Source organism: Micrasema longulum, unplaced genomic scaffold (genome assembly GCF_059751315.1).
Source record: "Micrasema longulum isolate JH-2025_06_02 unplaced genomic scaffold, ASM5975131v1 h1tg001955l, whole genome shotgun sequence".
Lineage (NCBI taxonomy): Eukaryota > Metazoa > Arthropoda > Insecta > Trichoptera > Brachycentridae > Micrasema > Micrasema longulum.
In genome coordinates this window covers 104,110-131,574 of record NW_028279129.1, presented here as the reverse complement: position 1 = coordinate 131,574, position 27,465 = coordinate 104,110, and the positions used below count along the sequence as shown (strand labels likewise).

Here is a 27,465-nt window from a genome sequence, read left to right as displayed (position 1 = left end):
AACATAAGCAGTGTGGTGAATGTTACAGTGTGTGAAGTGGCCACTTAACTTATAACTAATAACTTAAACTCAAACTATGCCGCGGACCAATTCAAAGATTCTTACAAGATATTTTAAAAAATATATAAAAATAAAGAATTTTGAAAAAAGTACAAAATATCCCTTAAATTTTGTTTATTTTATGTATGTATGTGTATCCGCATGGATTTATGTATGTATGTATATATATATGCTTATGTATATGCGTATGTATACGTATATGTATGTGTATGTATCAATATGTGTATACTATTAAGTTTATATTTTATTTGTCTGTTCTTTCTATTAACTTGTAAATTATTTTTAAGCATTAAAATGTAGTTGCCTAGCTTGGAACGAGGTATATACCCTTGTTAGCTAAGCAAAGTATACAAAAATGTATGTAAAATGTAAAAAATAAAATAAAACAAATAAATAAGTAAAATAAAACGAATAACTTTCTAGTAGTGAGTTATTTACAACTCGTTGAAAATGGCCCTCAAAATGAAATATTTTCGTAAATCGTAAGAACGCAAACATTTCTTTAAAAACTAAAAAAACACACAATGACACAATGAATGATCACAAGCCCTGTAAATACCTAGACTTCCATATTCCCTTCACAAAAATGTTTTCCCTCTCTGTTGCAACAAATTTGTCCAAATATTTTTTTTTACATGGATGGTGACATGATCAGTCTTACGCTTCAGGTACCATTGCTGTGTTAAACCACTTTTTAAGAAAGTGATTTACATTCGGAAACATTTTTTTTGAAAAATTTAGTATTTTTCATATTCTGTTTTTTAGTCTTACGTTACGTGGTGTACACGGACCTTAATAAACGTCTCTACGCAAATAAAGTTTTCCGTAGAGTTGGACCGACCGCAGAGCGGGACGAGCCGACGCGCGTAGCGCGGGCGCGAGCGGGACGAAAATACGAAACTAACTGCAGACGAGAAAGAGACAACGACACACGCATCTACGCCAGAGGGAGATGGCAGTATTGACAAGTGGAAAAGCGGTGGTGTGAGAAAGGGACAACACATGCGCAGAACTGGCGATCGATTGGCAGGCGGGGTGAGGTTCAGCATCCCTCTCTCTCGGACGCGTTTCCCGGTACAAAAGGAACATTTTCATACAATATACGAACTGTACCAGAATAATTCTACGTAAATATTTTTAAATTTACTAAAAACATTTTTTTTTTATATTCACCGATTTAACGACTTGAAAGGCTTGCCACCCTTGGCGGGGCCAACATACAAGGAAAAATTGCTACTAGCCAAACGAAAAACACCATCAAAGATGTTACTACATTATCTCTGTTTAAATCACGTCTGAAGAAACATCTCCTTACTCTTCCTTAATCTCTCCTCCTTTCCGTTTTCCTCTTTCTTCTTTTTTCCTTTTTCCCGTTGAGTTATAGTTTTGATTCAAGGTAATTTATAAACAAATACGTTTATTTCTATTTTTATATTTCTTTAGCTTTTTAATATTTTTTTTCTATTGAATATGTTCTGTAACTTGAAATATAAAAATTAAACTTTTATTTTATTGGTTGGTTGGATAAATTGCCGTTTGGCAATAAGCCCGCCAATGTAAAAATAACATTGTGAACAAAAAGTTAAATAAAAAAAAGCTGGCCGAGGAAGCTCTCTGTAATCTGGTAGCCTAGGCAACTTTGTGCCGAAAGAAGGTAATCCAGAATCACAAAATTGAGGAAAAGAGTAATGTGGAAGTTCGGTGGTTTTTCTTAATTTGTTAATAGTCTCTACAAGGCTATTTGTTTATCAGTACTATGATTTCTTATGTCGGTTTTATTCCCGACATGGTTGATATGAAATATTTATTTAAAAGGGTGTTTTCACACCAGAATATTTCATAGTCCCTGGACTGGTATCTGAAGCGTAAGACTTACGTAATCACCCTACCTTCACCTAACAAAATTGATCGTGATATGCAGCGATTGGTGTACCAATCCAGTGCCCTATGCACCATTAGGTGCGGAAAGGGAATGATTATGATGAATATGATTATAGGTGAACACAACATGCACAAATAAAAAAGAGTTAGTATAATACTTAATTATATTATACTAATACTAGCGGACCCGACAAACATTTTCCTGCCCGAATGTTGGCTTGCCTGCTATTACCTTAAAAAAAGACTTTTCATTGATAAGTAGGTACCTAGGTACTTGTTTATGATTAAATTCCAAAACTAAAAATTATTAATGTTCAAATATTGAATTTAAGTAGGTACCTAAACAACATAAAATAATTCATTATCAAAAAAAAAATATTTTTGAAAATGTCAAACTCGGCTCTTATCACCAACAGGGGTGCACTTTATTCATGAATACGAATTTCTAAAATGTATTTAATATCAGTTGATATTATTTTAGTATTACCAAAAATCCACTAAAAATAATAAAATGGATAAAAGAACTTATAAGAAATGTAAGGAAAGAATCTGATTGGGATCCATAAGAAGCAAATGTTGTTTGTAAACATTTAAAAACAATCTTTTTTTCAAACACAAAAAAACAACATCCTTTCATTTTTTTTGTATATGCATTCTCGTCGAATGCAACCCTGGTAGTTTGATGAAAAAAAATTATGCTTCTAACCTTATTTTACAAATTCGATTGAAAATTTTAATATCTACGAACACGCGCAGCGCAAAGATCTATATTTCGCTGAAAACCGCACGTAAATCGGTTAAGCTGTTTAGGACTACTCGAAACTAAGTAATATTCTCATGGATGTTTATGTGTGTATATGTATGTTCATATGTATGTATGTGTATATATGTATGTATGGATATGTATGTGTGCATGTACGGGTATATATATGTATGGATATGGATGAGGATGTGATATAGATATAGACTGAGATATAGATATAGAGATAGATATAGACATAGATATGGATTTGTTAATAAATAATGTTTTTAATAAAATGCTTTGTGCCTATTAAATATGTACACACTTCTGTTTTAAATTTTGGTACTCCGGTTCTGTATTTATTTATTTTTTATCTTAAAATTGCGTTATCATTCACTTATTTTTTGCTTTTTTTACATCTTCTAAATATTTTTTTGAAAGCATAAATTACACGTACTTTTTTTCGCTCCCTATATTTAAGTTAGTAGTAATTATTATTATACAACCATGTAGGACTATCATATGATTAACTGTAAAGGATCTTTACCGACAAGCCATATTCATTGGCTTGGTGAGTCCTGTAAAAAAAAAAAAATATTTCAAAAATGTTTTAAAATAACTAAAATGTAATATTGTATGTAAATAATAAAATAAATAAAAAAAAAATAAAATAGGAGAAGTTCACACGTATTGAAGAATTTTTATGAAAGTTATGGTAGTAAATTATACTAACAGGATATTACAAATCATTTTACCTAACTAAGATAAGTGATCATTTGATTTTATAAATTGCGTTACAGGTTTCCTGTAGTTATTTAATGAAGCGTTAAAGATATTAATATCAGCATTACTTTCTACATTATTATATAATCTTAACCTTAAGCAACGGCCGAATACACATAGAATGTACCCTGTGCCCGGCCCATTTTTGTGAAATTTTGTGCATTGTGCAGGGCTTCTTAAAAGTGTCATAATTATGAAAATACTTGGTTAAATCAATTGAAACAATAATTCATTTTTGTATGATAGTTTTGCCAACATTGGCCTTTATGGAAAGCCACAATGCAATGTTTGCACATATACAGAGTCTCACTCCTTTTTTTGTGCTTTGTATCCCTAAGCGTAAACACGTGATTACAATAACCACGCGTTGTGTCCCAGTTTTTACGTATTGTTATGGTTGGATTATTTATAAAGCGCCATTTTTGTGAAAATCACCTCAAGGTAGTTTACCAACAGCGAAAAAGTACTAATAAAAGTCACTAGATGTTAATAAAATGCACTTTTTTGGACAGCTGGTAAACCACGTGAAAACACGAGACCGGGACACAGCGCGTGGTTATATAATCACGTGTTTACACGGCTCCGGGATACAAAGTGTTAACATACCATACCATAACTAGGCCCTCTACTATTTAATGCATATACTTATAACATAAACAAATGTTTTAAATATTGTAAACTCATCTCTTTTGCTGATGACATGAAAATTTACGACTGCATTTTAATGAGATTTATCTCACACTGACTGTGCAAAAATGCAAGAAGGTCTCGACACATTTTTTCAGTATTGTAATCAAAATTTACTCAAAGTAAATATTAGTAAATGTCATTCATTTTGTATTTCGCGCAAACAAACGACGATCAGCTTTCCTTACTCTTTCAATGGTACCCCAATCTCCATAACAGATAGTCAAATTCGCGACTTTGGTGTTATTATTGATGCGAAACTAATGTTTAATATTCATATTGAATCAGTCCTGAAACAAACATATACAATGGTCGGACATATTATGCGAGTATTGAAACCATTTAAACATGCAGATACATATGAAAAACTCTACAAAACGTTTGTTCGCCCCCAGCTAGAATACTGTACTCCTATTTGGTCAACTTACTATAATGTAAGTATCAATAGACTAGAAAGGGTCCAACGATTTTTTTTAAGCAGGTCGACTACCGGTTAAACATTAACTTCTCTAACCATGCTGAAAGTAAGCAGTACCATGGAATAAACTCTCTTAAAAATCGAAAAATAATGTTAGACCAGTTATTTTTATTCAAATTAATAAATAATAAAATTGATTCTCCTAACCTACTTGAAAGACTTCCATTCCGTGTCCCATCTAGACCGACAAGACAAAATCTTCTGTTTTACACAGAAAACGCGTCAACGAACTATTTGAAACAATCTACAATACCTAGGATATGCGACCAATATAACAATATATTTACCGAGGCTAATATTTTTTATGACAATGTATGTAAATTTAGGTCAAAAATTATAAAAATTTTGAAAGAAGCAGAATGGTGACGCAAGAGAGAGGCGCAAAAGTTAAATTCCTCGATAGCTTAGAGAGCGCATGAACAGATCCAAGATGGTCCAACAAGGTCAGCCAACACACACGTTACTAAGAACGTTTTCTGCCACTTAATATGCAATGGAAATCGACTCACCTGTGTTAAAGTGTTCCCCCTTGCTCCACCAGATATTAATGCGGGAATGATGCGGATGTCAAGTTCTTTCTTATTCTGTTTGGTGTATTAGGATTAGATATTGGTTGCGGTGATGATATTAATGCTGACACTTAAGCGGTAACTTCCTATAGCAAGATAGCGGTACGAATATTATTTGTTGTTGTTAGTTTATAGTGCGGATCACAGAAAGACATAATTTGTTTGAAGGAAAAATACAGCTGTCCGTTTTATTTGAAAATGGAATTTGTGAACTGTTGCAATGCGGTAGGTACTGCCAGGCTGCTCAGGTTCCTACTTCTCAAGGAAAAGCCGACAACCAAAACATATAAATGGCAGTAAACATTCACGCGTAACCACAGATATTTAACTTTATTATCACATACATATTTTTTCATTTCGTTTCTTTTACATTAATTATATTGAACATAATTTATAAATTATATTATATTAAGTGTAAACAATGTTTTTGGTGTGTGCATGAGTGTCCTATACTAATATACAAAGAAATTGCCAATATTTGTGTACATACTGTTTGTATACCTAATAAAATAAATAAATAAGCATACGTGATAATGCATTAAAGTGCGCCATATTATTATTCAAGGTTGGAAGATAAAATGTTGTGTACGATCTCGATCGCCGACTCAGGGGTACATTCTCTAAACATAATGTAGAATCAACATTACAATGAATTATTCTATAAAGATAATACATTAGAAGAAAGGATCTCTGCGCTGGTTTGGACATGTAGAACGAATGGACAGCGAAAGAACGGCTAAGAATATTTAAAATGCGAATCGGGTTGTGGTCCTGAGGCTAGTGCCTCGGACTCACGGACCAATGGTCCGTGGTTCGAATCCCCTATACTCCAACTTTATTTCCATTTTCTAATAGTGAGTTATTTACAACTCGTTGAAAATGGCCCTAAAAATGAAATATTTGGGTAAATCATAAGAACGCAAATATTGCTTTTTATCGAAAAAAAAATGTTGATGGATGCAGAAATAGAGGAAGACCGAGAAAGACATGGCATGACCAAATCCAACAAAGAGGATCCAACAAAGAATCAAAGATGAATTAAAGAAATTTGGGTTATCAAACAGGCGATATTTAAGTCAATCTATATTTTAAATTAATTCACTAAAATTTTAATTGTATCTAGGTATTTCTGTTTTATGATACTGTTTTATTAAAGAAATTTGGGTTATCAAACAGGCGATATTTAAGTCAATCTATATTTTAAATTAATTCACTAAAATTTTAATTATATCTAGGTATTTCTGTTTTATGATACTGTTTTATTAAAGAAATTTGGGTTATCAAACAGGCGATATTTAAGTCAATCTATATTTTAAATTAATTCACTAAAATTTTAATTGTATCTAGGTATTTCTGTTTTATGATACTGTTTTATTAAAGAAATTTGGGTTATCAAACAGGCGATATTTAAGTCAATCTATATTTTAAATTAATTCACTAAAATTTTAATTGTATCTAGGTATTTCTGTTTTATGATAATAATCTAAAACGTTTGAAAAATGTTTACAAATACGTATTTTTACGTCATCGCGATTTTTACAGTACTCGGTATTTTTTTAAGGAATTAACGAATACAGATTTCAATTCCAATGCAAATTGCAGTTTTTCGGTGCTTGGTTTGAAAAATAATTGAATCTCCAAAAGGCAGAAATTTCAACTCTACTAAGCCCCTTATAACAACTCGTGTATGTATTTTTGACTCGAGGGATTTTATGAAAACTTCCTAAATTATTTAGACAGTTTTTTCTAAAATAAATTGAGATATTCAAAATGTTTTTACAAGGTAAATGCTGAAACAATAAATAATATAACCTCAGTGTATCTTGATAATTTTTGTTACACGAAAGTAAGATGATCAGTCTTACGCTTCAGGTACCAGTCCAGGGACAACGAAATATTCTAGTGTAAAAATACATTTTTAAATAAATATTTTATATAAACCATGTCAGGTATCGAAACCGAGGCTTCTTGCTTGGTAGGGCAAACGCGCTGACTATTACACCACGAGGCCGACGAATACGATGATTTTTAGGGTAACCAAATCTTTACTTTGTAATAGGGTTTTGAAGATAGTTTAAAGTTAGAAAATCGTGATTACTAACCGTGAAGCGTCTGCACCATACACTTAGCCACCGGATGTCTCTGAGCCGCTTGCCCAAGGGTAGTTTCAGGATGACGTCACTTCCATTATGCGCGCTCAACACAGGAGGCTCTCTGAAAATATATCGAAAATTAATATCTGGCCTATAAAAAATCATTTTATTAAAAAATACATAAATAAAACCGAAAAAACAATAATAAGACTCCAACACAAAATGAATAATCATCATCATCATTACCTTTCGGCACCTAATGGTCCATAGGGCACTTCATTGGTACACCAAACGCAGTATATCTTGATTTATTTTAAATTATATTTTTTTACATGAAGGTAAGATGATCGGTGTTACGCTTCAGTTACCAGTCAAGGGACTATGAAATATTCTAGTGTAAAAACACCTTTTCAAATAAATTTTTCATTTCAACCCTGCCGGGAATCGAACCCGAGACTTCTTGCATCGTGGGCAAACGCACTGACCACTACATCTTATTTTACAGACTTATTTTCGGAATCTCTAAGTTCAGTCATATCACTCCACTAATTGGGAAATTACACTGGCTACGTTTTCCACAGAGGGTGAAATACAAACTCTGTTGGATTATGTATTAGCCACTGCACAACGCTGCTCCGGAATATCTAAAGGAACTATGCATTCCAGATGAACTGGCTGACAGGCTTCTCACGTTTAGATCAGCTACGTCTAACGTACAAACAGCGCACTAAGTTCGGTGAACACGCATTTGCTATGACATGGAATGCTCTCCCAGCAGAGGTGCGAGGCTGTGAGAGTGAAGTGATGTTTCGGAAAAAACTTAAAACCCACTTTTTCTCTAAATCATTTGAATAAATCCGTAGCATGTGATCACATGATACTCACCCGCATAAATAAAGGTATCAGCTCTTAAATTTCACCAACATCAATAGATGAAAGAACTGAAGGAATATAGATGTTCTAATATAGGCAGAATGGTGAATACTACAGGGTGTTAAGTGGCTACTTAAACCAGCCAATGACAGGTCATAAACCCTGTAGATGCTTATATTAACGTCAATTAATAATACGAGTGGTTTATTCAAAACACTAATCGAAAAAAAACAGAAGCCTGTTTTTATATTTAGAAATCGGTTTAATGTCGCAAAGTTCGTTGGCTTCACGGGTCCTATGATATAATTTGAATTACATGTAATAGATAATAATAAAACGAAATGAAGCATGTATGTCCTTATAATGTATGCGCGATCAAAGTGTAAAAAATGCAATAAATTCACACGCTGATTGAGCGAGTCATAAAATGAATTTGTACTAATAGTCACCGCCACCCACCCCTGGTTTTATATTCGGCAATAACATTTATTATCCGCTCTTCCTTGGGGTGAAACAGCCCCTCTACAATCCTTTGCTCGGCCACCCCTGAGACACTTTCTCAAAGTGGATTTATTGAATTATTTAAAAAACAGTACCTAATACGATTATTACTATTGAATTTTTAGATTTTAATTTAAAATGCGGTGTAAAAACTGAATTTTTCAAAAGCTGCATTTTCACTCTTTTAAAATCAATAAATATTTTTTATTATTATTTAGTGAAATTAATGAATTTTGTAAAATTACATTTCCTCAATATTTTAAGTAACTATGCTACGTTAAAATTGGATCTAAAAATGTTTTCTTAAATGCGGTAAAAATTAGATCATTTAATTGTAAGGCAAAGTATCTCGAAAATATATGAAAATTTAATAAAAAATATTTTAATAAAAATGAACTGCTTTAAACTGCGTCGCAAGTTCTCTCGAATCAAATATGATAGAGTGCTGTGATAGATTTTCGGTTTCCGGGCTAACTTATCAATCAGCAGAACTCACCAACTAGAATTTATAACGTCTATGGCGAAGTAAGAGTTAGAATTACAAAGCTTAAAAAAATCATAGCCCTGTTAAAAAAAATTTTTTTTCGGCTTAGTTTAATTAATAGTCTTTTATCAAATTATAAATTTTAAAAAACACCGATCACTGACTCCAATCGCATATCGCATCTAGATAATATTTTTTGTTACATGGTAGGTAAGGAGATCAGTCTTACGCTTCAGGTATCACTCCAGGGACATTGAAATATTGCAGTATGTACAATAATAATAGTGCATTTCTCAGTTTAGGGAGTTGAATAATACTCGAACAAGCTCTTTGAGAAGGAAATATGTAAAATGCTTATGTCCTCTATTGGCTAGAAGAACCTCTTTCAAATCAATGTGGCAGTCAGCTCTGTTACTTCACAAAAATCAACAAGCTAACGAATTTTATATAATAAATATCGCAACAATATTTCTAATTTAATAAATAATTAAAGAAACCTTTTTGTGTTCTTATGATTTACCAAAATATTTATATAGATATTGAAGCCATTTATTAATAGTAAATAACTTTGCCAGACAATGTACAGTTGGGTTTGAATTTTTGACATCTGATCGCCGAATCCGCTACACTTCCACAGAACTACAACTTACTACATCGTTTAAAAAAGACGCAGTTGATGACGAGGACAAAAAAGAAAACAAGGCAAAGACGTTGAAGAAGACAAAGACGAAGACGAAGGCAAAGACGTTGAAGAAGACAAAGACGAAGACGAAGGCAAAGACGTAGACAAAGTCGATGACGAAGACAAAGTCGACGACGAAGAATACGGAGACGAAGACGAAGACGAAGACGAAGACGAAGACGAAGACGAAGACGAAGACGAAGACGAAGACGAAGACGAAGACGAAGACGAAGACGGAGACAAAGACGATGACGAAAAAGAATACAAAGACGGAGACGAAAATGGGGACGAAGACGAAGCCGAAGCCGAAAAAGAAGATGAAGACGAAGCCGAAGCCGAAGACGAAGATGAAGACGAAGACGAAGACGAAGACGAAGACGAAGACGAAGACGAAGACGAAGACGAAGATGAAGACGAAGACGAAGACGAAGACGAAGGCAAAGACGTAGATTGGTCGACTTTGGTCGATGACGAAGACAAAGACGATGACGAAGAAGAATACGAAGACGGTGACGAAAAAGGAGACGAAGATGAAACCGAAGCCGAAAAAGAAGATGAAGATGAAGCCGAAGACGAAGACGAAGACGAAGATGAAGACGAAGACGAAGACAAAGACGAAGATGTAAACGAAAACAAAGACAAATACAAAGACAAAGACGAAGGCGAAGATGGATACGAAGATGAAGATGAAGATGGAGACTAAGACGAAGACAAAGAAAAGACGAAGACGAAAACGAAATCGAAGACAAAGACAAAGACGAAGACGAAGGCGAAGATGGAGACAAAGATGATGACGAAGATGAAGACGTAGAAGAAGACAATTTTTACAATCAAATTTATTCTCAAAAAATATAACAAATACAATTTTATACAGATTTAATATATTTTTATTCATTTATTTTTTATTTAACTTTTTGTATATAATTTAAGTTGTACATTATATGGCTCTGTATGTAACGTGTACGTCGGCCTCGTGGTGTAATGGTCAACGCGTTTGTCTACCATGTAAGAGGTCTCGGGTTCATTTCCCGACATAGTTGATATAAAATATTTACTTAAAAGGGTGTTTTTACACTAGAATATTTAATAGTCTCTGGACTGGTACCTGAATCGTAAGACTGATCATCTTACCTTCATGTAACAAAAATGATCTATATACACCAATGCAGTGCCCTACGGCCCTTACGCACTATTATGTGGAAATTTTCGTGTATAATAATGGGAAGTGACGTTTTACAATGATGTATTTTCTATGTTTTCCAAATAAATGTTCTTCAAAAATTTAATATATTGTTCATGCCATATAAAAATGAGGAATATAATTTTAACTGATTTCTTCAATATAATAAATAGTACTTTTACACATTTATTTATTTTTATTTTTTTAATTTTATAATACGCCCAAGGGCCATTTACAAAAAATATACAGGTAAGTACAAACATAGTAAGTAATCACTAAAAAAATAAACGCCGCTTTTTTTAATACATGTAGAAACAATAAAAAGCATACTGCCATGCAAAATAAAAAGTGAAACTTTACATAGTAAAAAAGAAAAAAAATATATCGATATAAGAAAAGTAATTGAATTAAAAAGCAAATTGTAAATAACTTGTAAAGAATTTAAACAAAAAAAAATACACAAATACTTATACGTATAAAAAAATGGTATTAACAAATTATTGTTAAAAACAAATAATAAAAATTAGCTTACAGTAAATATATATAAGATTATAACATAATATCTGGTACACAAAAATATTTGATACGTTAATTTCAGAAAAAGATAATACAAACAGAGAAAAAATTGTATGAAAAAGAAAGTTTCATTACGACATTAATAATTAGTTTTAAACAGTGCATTTAAGAACGTTTTTAAATGGATAATTGTCGTATTAAAAATGTCTATATTACAAGCAAATTTGTTGGCTAAGGAATGTAAACGCGAAATAGGAGTATAATTATATAGTATATAATTGATGAGTTCCTTTTTACTAGGCGGCACGTTGGTCCACGCACCCCACAGTCGACACTTCATCAAAAGCTCCGGTGGCGGGTTCATTTCCGGTAGTGCATTTAAATTTCTCCGTGTTAAGGGGTGCAACCCCTCCGCGGAATGGTTCAATGAAAACACATTTCATTCCCTTTTTTGCTGTAACGCAATGAGTTGTAATAAAAAATAACAAGAAGCCCGGACGAATGCTTTTCGCTCGATGGCAATTATCATATTTTTGTAAAAATGTAAGGATCAGTCCGCAACGTGGTCGACTGGTAAGCGTGTTTACATTCAATGTCCTAAGTATCTGGTTCAATTTTCCGACAAAGACAACGCAAAATAATGAACTTTTACGAAACGCGGAACTTAGCACCTTACCTTCCATATATTAAATACAAATGATCGCCGATAAGCTACGATTGTTGTTCAAATTTAGTATACCATATGCACCATGTGAAAATGTAATCTTACTTGTTATTTTTTATGTATTTATATATACGCCCAATGGGCATTTTTAAGGACATATTTATACATAGAAAATTTATTTATTTATTTAACTTTTTGTACATAATGTTATTTGTACATTGGCGGGCTTATTGCCAAATGGCAATTTCTTCCAACCAACCAATAAAATAAAAGTTTTATTTTTATAATTCAAGTTACAGAACATATTCAATAGAAAAAAAAAATATTAAGAAGTGAAAAATATATAAAAATAGAAATAAACGTATTTGTTTATAAATTACCTTAAATCAAAACTATTACTCAATGGGAAAAAGGAAAAAAGCGGAAAGAGGAAAAAGGAAAGGAGGAGAGATTAAGGAAGAGAAAGGAGATGTTTCTTCAGACGTGATTTAAACAGAGATAATGTAGTAACATCTTTGATGGCGGATGGGAGATGATTCCACAGTCGAGCCGCATGGACACTATATGAGTTAGAGAAGAAAGAGGAATTGTGTATGGGTATTAAGAGAGTGCCTTGAGAATGAGAACGAAGAGGTAAACCATGAACTGATAAGCGTTGAAATTTTCCACACAGGTATATAGGAGCGTTAGGACTATGAAGTACATTGAACAGAAGTGAGAGGGAGTGATAGTCTCTCCGCTGTCTAATTTTGAGCCATTTCAGTTGCCTACGATAATCAGAAATGTGGTCATATTTCCTAAGACCAAAAATGTACCTTATGCATGTATTCTGAAGTCGTTCAAGTTTATCAAGTTGCTCAAAATTATTATAAAGGAAAGTAGAAAGACACAATGGTATATAGTAGACTCGGTAGGAGTGGAAGCGGGAGAGAGGTGTTTATAATTGAATTTGATTCAGTGCTCGTTTGAAAGAAGACAACTTGTTATTAAAGAAATCAAGACTGGTATGTTTGTTGGCAGACCTAAGAATTCTGGGCATAGGGGAATGAAAACCATAGTTAGTTCTATGGTTATCGGTATGAAAGAGTCAGTTTTGTCTGAGGTTTATAGTTGGGATATTTGATTTTATTGAGCTCAGTAGTTCAGGCGCATCAAAGAGTGAGTTGAGAATTTTAATTAGGACTAGAAGCTCGGCTTTATTTCGGCGGTCTTGAAGATAAGATATATTTAAGGTAATGTCTAACTCATTATACGTATATTGGTCTCTGGATAAGCGCAACCTCTAGCCTATCTTTCTCAAAAATCGATGTTGAACTGATTCAATATTTTTGATGTGAACATCATAATATGGATACCAGATAATAGAGGAATACTCTAGGTGCTTACTCTAGGAGTTTAAGGGTATTTATATTTTTGAAGTCAATTGTGCTTATGTTAATAAATCCAAGGAGTAATAGAAAAAGTAATAGTAATAGATTTTGGAAAAGTAGTGTATTTATTTAAAAATATATTATTAAATTTAACCTTGTTTCCTTGAATACGTGTTTTTTTATTTCAACGTGTTGGACATAATATTACAAATTGTACATTGGTGGACTTATTGTCAAATGGCAACTTCTTCCAACCAACTGATAAAATAAAGGTGTTATAAAAACTTATTATTTATTAAGTACTAATGTTGCATTTTTTTGTTAATTTTTTGTTGTATTTTTGTCGGCTCCGTGGTGCAGTGGTCAGCGCATTTGCCTATCGTGCAAGAGGTCTCGGGTTCGTTTTCCGACATAGTTGACATGAGATATTTATTTAAAAAGGTGTTTTTACACTAGAATATTTTATGGTCCCTAGACTGGTACCTGAAGCGTAAGACTGATGATCTTACCTTTATGCAACGAAAAGGATCAAGATACACTGCGATTGGTGTACCAATGCAGTGCCCTATACACTATTGGATGAGGAAAGGGAATGATAATTTATTTATTTATTTTGTTCATTAACGCCCAAAAGGCATTTACAAAAATTATAAATGAAATACATGTTAACATACTAAATAATAAACAGAATTTACATTAAAAAATTGTGAAATTAGTTAAAAAGGATATGATAAAAAGTTTTAAGAAGTAAAAAAAAATAAACAATAATAACAAAGGTATGCAAGAAAAAACAGTAAACAAATAAACAAAAATGCAAAGATTTAAGCTTATGAAATAAATTCTGTAAAGCAAACAATAAATAAAGTGTTACGGTAAGCAAGAAAGACATTTTTAAGTTAAATTAATAAACAAGCAAGCATATATTATCACGAAAAAATAAGAAATTAAAATATGTATCTATGAAATGCGTATTTGCCAATACTACAATGCAATTTGATATAATAGTAAAAAATGAAAAACAAGCATAAGGTAATAAAAATAAACAAGTAAGTATTTTTTTTTTAATTTATGGAATTGAATTGTCAATAATAGTTTGACGAGCAGCTACAAATAATCTTGATATTGTGGACTTATAAGATGGTAAAGAATTGGACAGAATGTCTGCAGCCGTTCCATAAGTGTTACCTAACCTATGCAGTCTCGGTATCAATGAATTGTTTTGTTGGTTGGAAGAAGTACTGGAGCAATGAAACAATAAAGTAATCCTAGTGTTGACAGCAGGAACTCTAAAATTAATCAATTCAAGTATTTTTGGTGCGTCAAAAAGAGAGTTTACAATTTTATACAGTACAATGAGATCATTAATAGTTCTTCTTTCAGAAAGTGTTGTTAGGTTAAGCAGTGTTAATAAATAGTCATAATTCACATTTTGTATTGGAATGTTTAGTTGGTGATAATGATGAATGTTGCATTCATTTTCTTTTTATTATTACCTAGTTGAATACTAACCGCTTTATTTTTATTTTAAATTATTCTCAACTTTACTCGTTATATTTATAATTAGAACATAAGATTTTTTTTTTCCATTTTTTATTTTAAAAAAATGTTTACTTAATTGTTTAATTTTAATCATATTACAACAGAGATAAAGAACCGTTTAGAGAAGGTAATATATATAAGTCTAGGCATCTACAGGGCTTATGACCTGTCATTTGCTGGTTTAAGTGGCCACTTTACACAATGTGTAACATTCACAACTCTGCCCATATTCAAATATCTACATTCTTTTAATTCTTTCATCTGTTGATGTTTGTGAAGTTAAAGAGCTGACACCTTTATTTATGCGGGTGAGATTCATCTAATTGAATTATTTCACCTACATACTAGGAAACGCCTGAAAATGTTGTTTTTTCAATTTCTATACTTCTTCATGGACCAGGTGGATTTATCAACAATATTTTGAGTTTGTCCAAATTTTTGTAGACAAGATATGTTTATATTAACAGCTCCCCAGGGAGTTGAATCCTGTCCTTGTTTACAAAAAATTGAACTAACCTAAAATATCGTTAATTCTATTATATTTCATATAATGTATTACATAATTATTGTTCACTGCTGTGATTATTTCTGTAAAACATTTTTTGAAAAAGGTTTTTTTAACCGTTGATGTATGAATAAATAAATAATACGTAAATTGCATAAATTGTTTAGGTATAAAAATTATGCGCATTTATATTGAAGTTTTACAAATATTCATTTACATTGTTACTTTTATTTAAATGTGTATTTAATTATTTATTTTTGTTAATGACATTGATAAATGCTTTACCTCTTCGCGTTTGCTTTGTTTTGCTGACGATATGAAAAATTTTGCAACAATCAAGACCCCCAGCTGACGTCTTTGATCTGCAGTCAGATCTCGACCGTCTAGAGGATTACTGCAACTCCAACTGCTTGGACCTTAATCCTTCTAAGTGTTCAGTTATTACATTTAGTCGCAAAGTAAACTTTTTACCTACTAACTACGTGCTTAAGGGTCAAAACCTCCAACGCTCATTATGTGTAAAGGATCTAGGTGTCTTCCATGATAGTAAATTACTTTTTGACGCCCATGTTGACAGCATCATAAAAAAGTCATCGCGTGCGCTTGGCTTTGTTATGCGTAGCTCTACGTCGTTCACTATGGCAATGACACTTAAAATCCTTTACTGTACATTAGTGCGAAGCAACTTAGAATATGCATCACAAATATGGAATCCTATGTACAATGTGCAGATATCACGCATTGAAAATATTCAAAAAAAAATCGTAAAGTTCATGGGTTTCCGGTTGAAACTTGAGTTTAAATCCGACCAGTATATTCATATATGTAAAAAACATCACCGATTGCCTCTGCAAAAACGTCGTGAAATAGCGGATATAATTTATTTACTTAAAATTGCCTCTGGTTCAATTGACTGTCCTGAACTACTTTGCAAACTTTCTATCAATGTTCCTTCCAAAGTTTTAAGAAAAAACCCTCTTCTTCACATACCTCTTTTTGCATCTAATTATAGGCAAAATTCATATTTATGGCGAACTTTTAATAATTTTAATGTAATAAATAAATCATTTAACATAGATTTATTTGCAAATAATCTTAATGACGTACGGCGTTTGCTTTTGAAATAATTCGTAGTATTTTTTCTTTTCTTTTAAATTTACATTTAATTACTATTCATTTTACGTTCGAGAATCTTTTTTAACTTACTGTGATGCTATTTGTGAAAACCTGTAATTGGCTTATTTGTTATTTGTTTTGTTATATATATAAGATCATTATAGCTGTTGGTTATCCAAATAAATAAAATAAATAAATAAATAAATTAGAGTTTACACGTGAACACTAGATGTGTTTTATATGGATGATTTAATTTTTAATTTTTAATTTTAACATGTGTAAATAAGATGTGTTCTATAAAAAAATATGATTTTTTTACAATAATTTAATAAAATTAAAATCATTTACGTTGTAAATTTGATTTAAATGCGTATTTTATTATTTTATAGTGTTTACTCGTAATTGATGAAAGATAAGTAGCTCCCTTTTAAAAAAATATTTCTGTATTTTAAATATTATTTTTCATTGTTTGTAAATAAAATAAATGCGATTGAAACGTGCGAAACGTACGAAATGTGCGATTAAGAGGATATGCGGTGTTTACAAATTACTTCCTTCTTTTCACTCTCTCGCAAATGCCTCCCCGAAACTGTGCAAAAAAGATAACACCACATCGGATTGATTTCGCTTAGCTAAAATCGTCAAAATCAACGTTTTGCTGTCCCCCATTTTCCATACCCCAAAAGTGAACCATTTGGTGTTGTGGTTTGACGAATACGCCGATTGTGTGTATAACTGACTAGGTTGACTGGAGTTGCCATGCCCTGTGGTCTCTTCATTGGCCGCCAACCTTTGTTTTTTATGTCCCATGGCAGGAACGAAGTCAATGTACTCTAGGACGTTTCTCTCAAGTGCACGGGTGTCGCGAAATTCTATTGGTCCTGCAGAATATAATCTATTGTGTCCAATAGAAAACGCTGAGTTACTTCTTTGTCGTTGCTCTATATTTTAGGTTAAATCATTTATCACGTGTGCGTGCCATCGTTCAGCAAATTATGACCCCCCTTATTTCTATATTTTATCATGTTGTAATATACACGGTTTTTCAAAGCCAGACCGCGAAACTTTAGAGGAAAATTCCTCGTGTTAAGATTTTTGAAAAAACCTGACAAAATTTTTCCAAAAAGTCATTAAAAAATAAATTGTAATATTAAAATGTAGTAAATCCATAATTTCTCGGACAAGCAGTCCCCATACAAACCCCTTTCCCTCTCCTACTCAGCCGCTTCCCTTGTCCGCGTCTGGTGCGTATCGCTTCGTTGGTCAAATACGTTTTTATAGCACTTTTTTTTGTCGGGGAGGGGTATGGGTTTGCGAAAGGGATGATAGTCTGAAAAATTAAAGATTTTCTCCACTTTGAGATCATGAAAAAAAAAATTTTTTTTTAATGAAGTTTTGGAAATTTTTTATTAGGATTTATTTTAAAGCTTACCACGAGGAATGTCCCTTTGAAGTTTCTCGGTCTGGCCCTGAAAAACCCGGTAATTCATCCTTGTTAATAGACTTACGGCGCGGCGTAGAGATTGGTCCAAAAATAGAAATATTTGAGTAAATCATAAAAACTCAAACCCACACATACGGAAAAAAATGTTATTTTTGAGATGTCGTCTTTCTTAACACTTTGTATCCCGGAGCCGTGTAAACACGTGATTATTTAACCACGCGTTGTGTCCCGGTCCCGTGTTTTCACGTGGTTTACCAGCTGTCCAAAAAAGTGCATTTTATTGACATCTAGTGACTTATTAGTACTTTTTCGCTGTTGGTAAACTACCTTGAGGTGATTTTCACGAAAATGGCGCTATATAAATAATCCAACCATAACAATACGTGAAAACTGGGACACAACGCGTGGTTATTATAATCGCGTATTTACACGGCTCCGGGATACAAAGCACAAAAAAAAAAGTAAGATTCTGTATATGTGCAAACATTGCAATGTGGCTCTCCATAAAGGCCAATTTTGGCAAAAATATCATACGAAAATGGCTTATTGAAATGTTGGAAATAAATAAGAGAAGTTTCAATTGATTTAACCCAGTATTTTCATAATTATGACACCTTTAAAAGAAACCCTGCATAATGCACGAAATTTCACAAAAATAGGCCGGGCACAGGGTAAATTCTATGTGATTCGGCCGTTGCTATAAGTGTTAATATTACATTATACATAGATAGTGAAATATAATTAAAATTAGATTGTTCATTTTTACTCTTCAATCTTGAGCTTCGCAGTGAATCACAAGACCTCTTAAATTAGCATATTAATTAAATATGGGTCCTTCCATTATCAAACATTATCAACCAATTATTTTAGTATATCTGGGCCCTGATCACAATGGGGAGTGAACAGAGTTATTTTCAATTGTCTATCAAGTAAAACCGAATTTTCTGTACGAGCATTTTAATATTCATACGAAATTATTTTTGAAACATGTTTAATTACTGGGTATCGGTAGATCGACAGACATATGATATTTTCATACAAATATACACGTAATAAAAACGAGATGTTTTTTTGTATTTACATGTTGCTGTAGTGAAAGTCCTGAGAAAGAGACGGGTACGTCTCGAAACCGGTAGACATAAAAAGTCAGTAAACAGTTATATACTTATGTTTACTAACAATAATTAAAATGTTCGACCAAAAAGACAAAGTTAATGCTTTAAACATAAAAAACCTATTAACATATTACAACAGAGATAAAGAACATTTTAGAGAAGGTAATATAGAAGTTTAGGCATCTACAGGGCTTATGACCTGTCATTGGCTGGTTTAAGTGACCACTTTACACGCTGTGTAATATTGACCATTTTGCTCATATTTGAACATCTATATCCCTTCAATTCTTTCATCTGTTGATGTTTGTTCTTAGTAGCTCCTGGTCTTGACAGAATTAAGTCTAGAATGGCTGGCACTACGCCAGACACGAAACTACCAGCATTATGAGACATTACCTTAAATTGGGTATCTTTCAAGATATCCGGAAAGGAAGGTTACTGAGAATTATCCCGGAGGGAAACTGCAAGCCAGCCTCAGATCCCAAGGCATATCGCCCAATCAGCCTATTGCCTGCCTTTGGTAAAGTACTAGAAAAAATCATCAGAAACAGGATGGAGATATACCTTTCGTCCCCATGTGCGAGGCAATTTGGCTTTACCAGAGCACGATCCACGGAGGATGCCATCCACCTGGCTTGTATCTGGGGCAGAGATGCTCGGGCAAAATATGCCTGCGGGATATTTTGGGACATTTCTGGGGCCTTTGATAACGCCTGGTGGCCAATGGTTTTGGTTAAATTAAAGGCTAGGGGCTGCCCAAGAGATTTTTTCGGGATAATTCGAAGTTACCTTGAAAATCGCTCCATGTCGGTGATCTACGTGTCTGTTAGGGTCAAGAGATCAACACCGATGGGACGCTCACAGGGTTCCACCCTGGGGCCGTCTCTCTGGAACGTGGTCTTTGATGACTTTCTGCGACTGACCTTTTCTGATGGATGTGACTGCATTGCATACGCGGATGACGCCCTTCTCCTTCTGTCAGCTGACAGAAGGAGAGATCAAAGGCACAGCGGCACTGTTATTGGTGTTGGAATGGGGGTGTGGAAATAAACTAATATTTTCACCGCAGAAGACGATGGGCCTAATGGTAAAGGGTAATCTTGACAGAGCAAGGAATCTAAACATCTGGATCTGGGTTTTTTTTTTAAATTGAAAAAAATAAATATTTGCGTTCTTATGATTAACCCAAATATTTAATTTTGAGGGCCATTTTCAACGAGTTGTAAATAACTCACTATTTGAACATGGAATCGAGTTGGGGAAGTGGGATTCGAACCACGGACCTTCGGTACGTGAGTCCGAGACACTAGCCACAGGACTACAGGTTCGGTTCTTAAGGGAGGCAAAATATCTTGGCGTGCAGCTGGACACGACAGATTCCTCTTGATGAAAGTTAGAACGATAAGCAGAGCAAATTGGGGTATTGGGGGTGCCGGAGTCCAAACGTTCTATAGAAGGACTTTTGTAGCGCAGCTGACATACGCTGCAGTAGTGTGGGTGCACCGAGTCTCTTCGGGTAATGTGCAAAGAACCCTTTTGAGTGAGGCTACCTTTGTGGGCCATGACGGTTGCCTACAGAACCGTATTCACTGCAACCCTGCCTGTTTTAGCTGGAAAACTTCCCCCAGATCTCGAGGTGATGGAGTCATCGGTGGTAAAATTACTAAAAAAGGGGAAGGTGGTGGATTATTTTGACACAACTTTACAGTTCCGAGAGGGAGAAAGACTAACACCCTTGATTCAACAAATCAAGAGAAGGACGATGGAGGTCTGACAGAGTAGATGAGACGCTGCGATCACGGGAAGGTGGACATACTTGTTTTTTCCGTACGTCTCGATGAGACTGAAGTTAGATACAAGTTGCTTGAACCACAACATGGTTCAGATGCTATCAGGACACGGCGAGTTTGTCGCAAAACTTTTTGATTTGGGTCTAGTGCATTGTGCATTGTACAGCGTGAGCTTGCGGTAAACTCCGTCAAACAGCGTCCCATATTCTGTGGGACTGCCCACTCCTGGACACGGAGAGAAACATGATGGTTTGTCGTCTGAGCAATGTGCCAAGACCCGATCTAGTGGCAAAAAGGAGCAACTTGAGGGCATTTTCTGCGTTTGTGGAGGGGTGAGTTCAAAAATGGGACCTGTTGGGGACCCCTCGATCTCGACCGACTACCCCCGGGCCTACTGCACCAGTAGATTACACATGTACGGGAGGAATTGATCCATGCTGGTCGAGGTGCGGGACTCATGTCTGTGCCGTCTTTGTCCCGATCTAAGAGAAGGTGGGGTAATTAGTCCTTTACTAAACAGGAGTCACTGGACGTGTCCGGGGCTTGAGGTTTTTGATTGCGGGTGCCCCTGTCAGTTGGCATCTTTTGCTGAGGACTTCCCTGAGCACGGAATATACGCCTCCTTTATTGCTTTCGCTTGATGAGGTAAAATTCTTCAATAATTACAGTTTGAGTAGGTATGGGTGGTGGCAAAAGTTGGTTTGCAACCAGCAGTCTTTAGGTAAGTCTGCTGCTTTTGGGTGCGCTGCCGGTGACTGGCCTTAAGTGTCACCTGGGGGTGTTCTGGTGCTCCAAAGAGTAGTAACTAACGTTTCCTATCACTGTCGACATTAGGGGGTTTGAAATGGGTGAAGGGTTTATTCATTTATTTTATTTATACTTCCCTTTGTCCCTACCTTGTAGACAATGAGGGGTGGTTTTAGAACGACAGTAAAAGGGACATTGAAAGTTGTGATTATAAATATTAGTTCGCGCTTTTCTTTACTGAATTTGGTTAGTAATGGATGAAATGTAATCAATTCGTAATAAAAAAATTATTGCTTCTTGGATGAGTGAATCCGAAGAAAGATATTTAGTCTTTAAAACGGATTCGGGTATGTGGTGGATGCTTTCAATATTGATGTTTGTGAAGTAAAAGAGCTGAAACCTTCATTTATGCGGGTGAGATTCATCTAATTGAATTATTTCACCTACACATACTAAGCAACGCCTGAAAATTTTATTTGTTCAATTTTTGTACTTCTTCAAGGACCAGGTGGATTTATCAACCTGCCCAGCCAACGACAGACCATAAGCCCTGTAGATGCCTAAGCTTCTATATTACCTTCTCTAAAATTTTCTTCATCTCTTTTGTAATATGTTAATATTAACAGCTCCCCTGGGAGCTGAATCCAGTCCTTGTCTATAAAAAATTGAACAAACTCAAAATATTGTAGATAAATAAACCTACTGTACCAAGAGGCTTATCGGCCACGTAATGTAATGGTCAGCGCGTTTGCCTAATATGGAAGAGATCTTGTGTTCGATTCCCGACATGGTTGATATGAAATATTTATTTAAAATATTGTTTTTACACTTAAAATATTTTATAATCCCTGGACTGGTACCTGAATTGCGAGACTGATAATCTTACCTTCATGTAACAAAAATGATCAAGGTACGCTGCGATTGGTGTGCCAATGCAGTGCCCTATGCATCATTAGGTGCGGAAAAGAAATGATGATGATGATGATATTAACACAGCAACAAAATCCTGTTTAAGCATAAAATAAAATAATAAATTTAAAATATAGATTTTTGTTTTCGTACCTGCCTACGTAGTCCTCAGGGTAGGGTATGATGTACCCTTCCGGGGAGGGCCTAGGAGAGTTTCCTACCCAGAAAAATGCGTCAGGCCCTGTCCCGTCGTACACGAAGCCCCTGATGAAGAGAGTGCTGTCGTCCACCGCATACACCGTGCCTCTGATGCCGTGCGCAAACTCCACGAGGGGACCGATCAGGCGACCCAGGTAGTGCTGCTTCCGGCCTGCTCGGTTGCCCTGGTTGTACCCTGGGGAGAGACGAGGTATTGAGTGTGAAAACGGTGACTCTATGGTTGAGATACTACGAAAATAAAGAAACTCAAGGTATAATGAAAATCTAAATATAAATAAACTAGAGATAAACAAACCCCTGGATTAGATGTAAAGAAACTGGATGTAACAAAAAACCTGGATTGGATGTATAAAAACTGGACATAACAAAAACCGTAAATTTGATGTAGAGAAACTAGATATCACAAAAAACCTTGGATGAAAAGAAATTAGGTATGATAACATCCAGGATAAAAAGAAACTAGATATAAGAAAAACCTTGGATTGGATAAAAAGAAACTAGATTATTATTACATTTTTTTATTTTTTTTTGCACCACAACAGGCCAGGAGGCCTAATTACAGTGGTGAATTACATCACAGAGCACCCAGGCTTGAGAAAAATCACATTTTAATTTTTGTGTTCTCACCGGGAATCGAACCCGGAACCTTCCGTGCGTGAATCAAGCGTCTTGACCACTACACCACGGAGGCCGCCCGATGTAGATGTAACAATAACCCTGGATTGGATGTAGAGAAACTAGATATAACAAAAACCTTGGATGAAAAGAAACTAGGTGTAATAAAATCCAGGATAAAACGAAACTGGAGACTGGACGCAAAGAAACAAGATGTAATAAAACCCTGGATAGGATATAAAGAAACTGGATATAACAAAAACCGTAAATTTGATGTAGAGAAACTAGATATAACCAAAACCCTTGGATGAAAAGAAACTATGTATGACAAAATCCTGGATATAAAGAAACTAGAGATAAGAAAAACTCAGAATTGAAATAAACTAGAAAGAAAAATGCATTTAAAGAAACTCTAAATAGGTACAATAAAAAAGCAAGACGGAGCTCAAAGCAACAGTGAAATATCTCTGAAGAGCATATTCTGTTATAATCAGACTTTGAGGTGTGCAAACGGTCTGACTGAATCAAATTATTTCAAGTCGATTATGAATACTATATCCAATAATAAATATCACACTGGTTAACTACCTAACTTTAATATTTTGTAATTTGAGAAGATTCAATTATTTTATTTATAAACGTATCCGCACGTGTATCTCAAAATCTAACAGTTAGGGTTAAACTCACTGTTGCTTTAGGATAGCGATACAAACAAACCCAAGACCTCATTTAAAAAATCTGGATATAAATATGAAAATAAAACAAAATTTAAATAAAAAACACCTCAATGGAAGAATAGAGGAACCAATTTTAACCCAGGTTAATAATGAACATAAATAATTTTAAAACTCCAGATGTAAAATTAGATAAACTTTTGATAAAAAGACACCCAAGGTGTTAAAAATAAAACGATTTTTTTTCATATCTAAATGAATTATTAAAAAGCACATGTTTTGTTAAATGAATGAATAAATCCGTAAGGGTTCATAAATAATTTTCAAACGAAAGTACTTTTAATATAAAAAAGCTTTGGGTGTAAATAAGCTTAGGGTGGAAAATCTATTATATTCTATGAATGAAAATACACAAATCTAGTTTTATTTCATAAGGAAACTTTAGAATTAAAGGTTGACAGACAAGATTCTATGAGCCGTAAATTTTGAGTCAAAAAATGTTTTTTCTTCCAAACCAAAATAATTCTTAAAAGTAAGGGAATTTAAAAACAAAAAAGAATCAATATGATGTAATGTTTGTGCTGACTGAATTTATTAAGTTAGTGCTTTGCGAATTAATGAATGGCAAAAAAAAACTGCAAAGTGTAAAAATAACATCAAACAATTAATTACATGCAAACACATAAGCATGCCTTCTTACAAACTTACCTATTTTCCTTAGTCCATAGTTATTATTCCACGAAAGACCTTTTTAAAACGAAATAAAATATTAGTGAACTAGTTAAGCGTATTAGAAAATGTATGTACATATTAATTAGATTAAGGAATATTTAAATAATTAATAATTTAAATATAGCTTATTACTCAATTATACAATCTTGTTGGATAGGGTAGTGCATATGCCAATATATTAAACCCTTTTAAAATAGTACAAAGATTAACTATTAAAGAAATTTGAAAGAAACCCCCAATATTTAATACGGATATTGTAAATGAATTATTTAGAGTTCATCCAGTAGAAGTCCCTAAATTCCACACAAGTCATGGTCGAAATAGCTTTCTGTTCAAAGGTGTCAAAAATTACAATAATCTCCTCAATTAACTAAAAACTAATATAGCAATAAATAAATTGAAAGTAAATTTAAATATTTTTTTTGAACAATTGTACAAACTGCATTTAATTTTAAATAGTATGAATGTAATATTATTTTATATTTTTCTTTTTAGATCCTATAAGTTTTTTTAATGAACTCGTATTTTCAAAATTATATAAACTCTAATAAAAAAAATTGTAGTTACAGTTATAACACTTACTAGATGTATAAAAGTAGATTTGTATAGAATAAAAAAAACATGTACCATTTATGAAAAATATTAATTAATAAAAATTTAAAAAATGACAAAAACATTTATTCAAATCGTTTAAGTTGAAATTAAAATAAAAACAAAAATATAGGCTTTTTAATATATAATTAAATAGGGAAGAGTTACCTATTTTATAATTTTAACAGCACCTACGAAGTACTAAATCTAGTAATGGTAGAATCGGGTTGTGGTCCCGTGGTTAGTATTGCGGACTCACAGATCAGAGGTTCGAGGTTCCAACCACACTCTACCCCAACTTGATTTCTATTTTCTAACTTATAGAAATGGTCATCAAAATGGAAATATTTGGGTAAATGAGGAATTTCAGTCCTACGGGAAATTGGATACAAATGTTTTCTTGCGCGCGGTAAAAATTGGAGCATTAAATTGTACGGCAAAGTTTCTTAAAAATGTACAAAAAAAATCATAAAAAATATTTTGATCAAAACGCACTACTTTGATTGACGTCATTGGTTCATATGAACCAACCAATGATGTGAGAGTTGTAAAGGATATTCGGTTGACTTACCGTAAACGAACTAATGGGAAGAACTAGCAGAGAACAACCTCTGACGTCACACGCGGAGTTATTTCAGAATTACAAAACTTAAACAAAATCATAGCCCTGATAATTCGATATATGGTTTAATATCTGTGTAGCAAAGTGTCGTCGTATTATAAAAATAAAAACCCCCAAATTTACCACTCTCAAGGGTGTAAAGAAGATTCAGAATAACACCACGGTAGCTCAATTGAGAATAACTATCGACCTGCTTAAAAACATGCTAAGCATTTGAGCTATCACAATGAACAATAATGAACATGCTTAAGTTATCGCAGTCATAAGTCAACGCGTGTGTAATCTCTAAGTCAACGCTCGTGTCGGTTTGTTTTTTTTTCTCGTAAAAGAGTACAGTTCAATGGCGAAAAATCGGGGTTTACTATAAAAAATAATACAATATATTGCATTTGCAAAATAGTAAGGAGTATCTAATAGAAAAAAGTGTAAATTAAATTACAATTACTATGGAGACTGCTTTTTTTGACATTTGGCTTGCCAACCGTCAGCTAAATGCAATGAATATCATGATAAATAATAAATAAAAAAATAAAAATAGCAGTTTTGGAATATTTTTCATATTAACACTGAAATTCAAAACGTGAAATTCAAATATGTGATGGCGTAGCAGGATTATACGTCGCGAAACGTAAATATTTTGATATTTAACATTAGGTGTTCACGGATGCTCCATTGTGATCGCGAATACGATAAACAACCATGGTGAAAAATTGTTATCACGTCGCTTATTAGCACGTCGATAGTTATTTGTGATTGAATCAAATCGAATCACAAATTACTTCGGACAACGATCATTTAATTGAGTTCTTTCTAGATTGTTCAATAATCTCCCGATAACAATTATTCAAAGAGAAGATCTTTAAATGAAAAACAGTACCTTATAGTAAAAGTTATTGCATATTTTTGTATGTGTGTAAAAAAAAACGGTTAAAAAAATATTTTGTCCCACCGAAAAGTCTCTAGACTTAGCGGGTAACTAAAATTTGGACATTTTACTTAATATAATAAATAAACGCTGTTTTGCAGAACTGAAAGAAAAAAACAGCAAATGACAGGTCATAAGCCCCGTAATAGGGAAATATTACACACTGATAGGTAAAAACATATGAAATGGATTTAGAAAAATAAATTGTGTTTTTACGATCAATATATATTGATTGATTTGGTGTTTATTTTGTAGAACTCCATATTTAAACTTATAATTAGAAATCAAACACTGATTTGAGTCTACTGAATACTTTATTTTATTTTTACAAATATAAACATACAAAAATAAAACTTCGT

At 33.5% G+C, this 27,465-nt stretch overlaps 1 protein-coding gene and 1 pseudogene across 1 annotated transcript in view; one reads left to right on the top strand and one right to left on the bottom strand.

Annotated features, from left to right (window-relative positions):
• LOC148273421 (protein Skeletor, isoforms B/C-like) overlaps positions 1-27,465 on the bottom strand; it is an 80,990-nt gene that overhangs the window by 46,420 nt on the left and 7,105 nt on the right. The window contains 2 exon segments of the mRNA XM_088238724.1: positions 7,303-7,414; positions 22,882-23,122. Coding sequence (XP_088094850.1) covers positions 7,303-7,414; positions 22,882-23,122 — 353 coding nt within the window.
• Positions 9,185-10,688, top strand: LOC148273422 (uncharacterized; annotated as a pseudogene).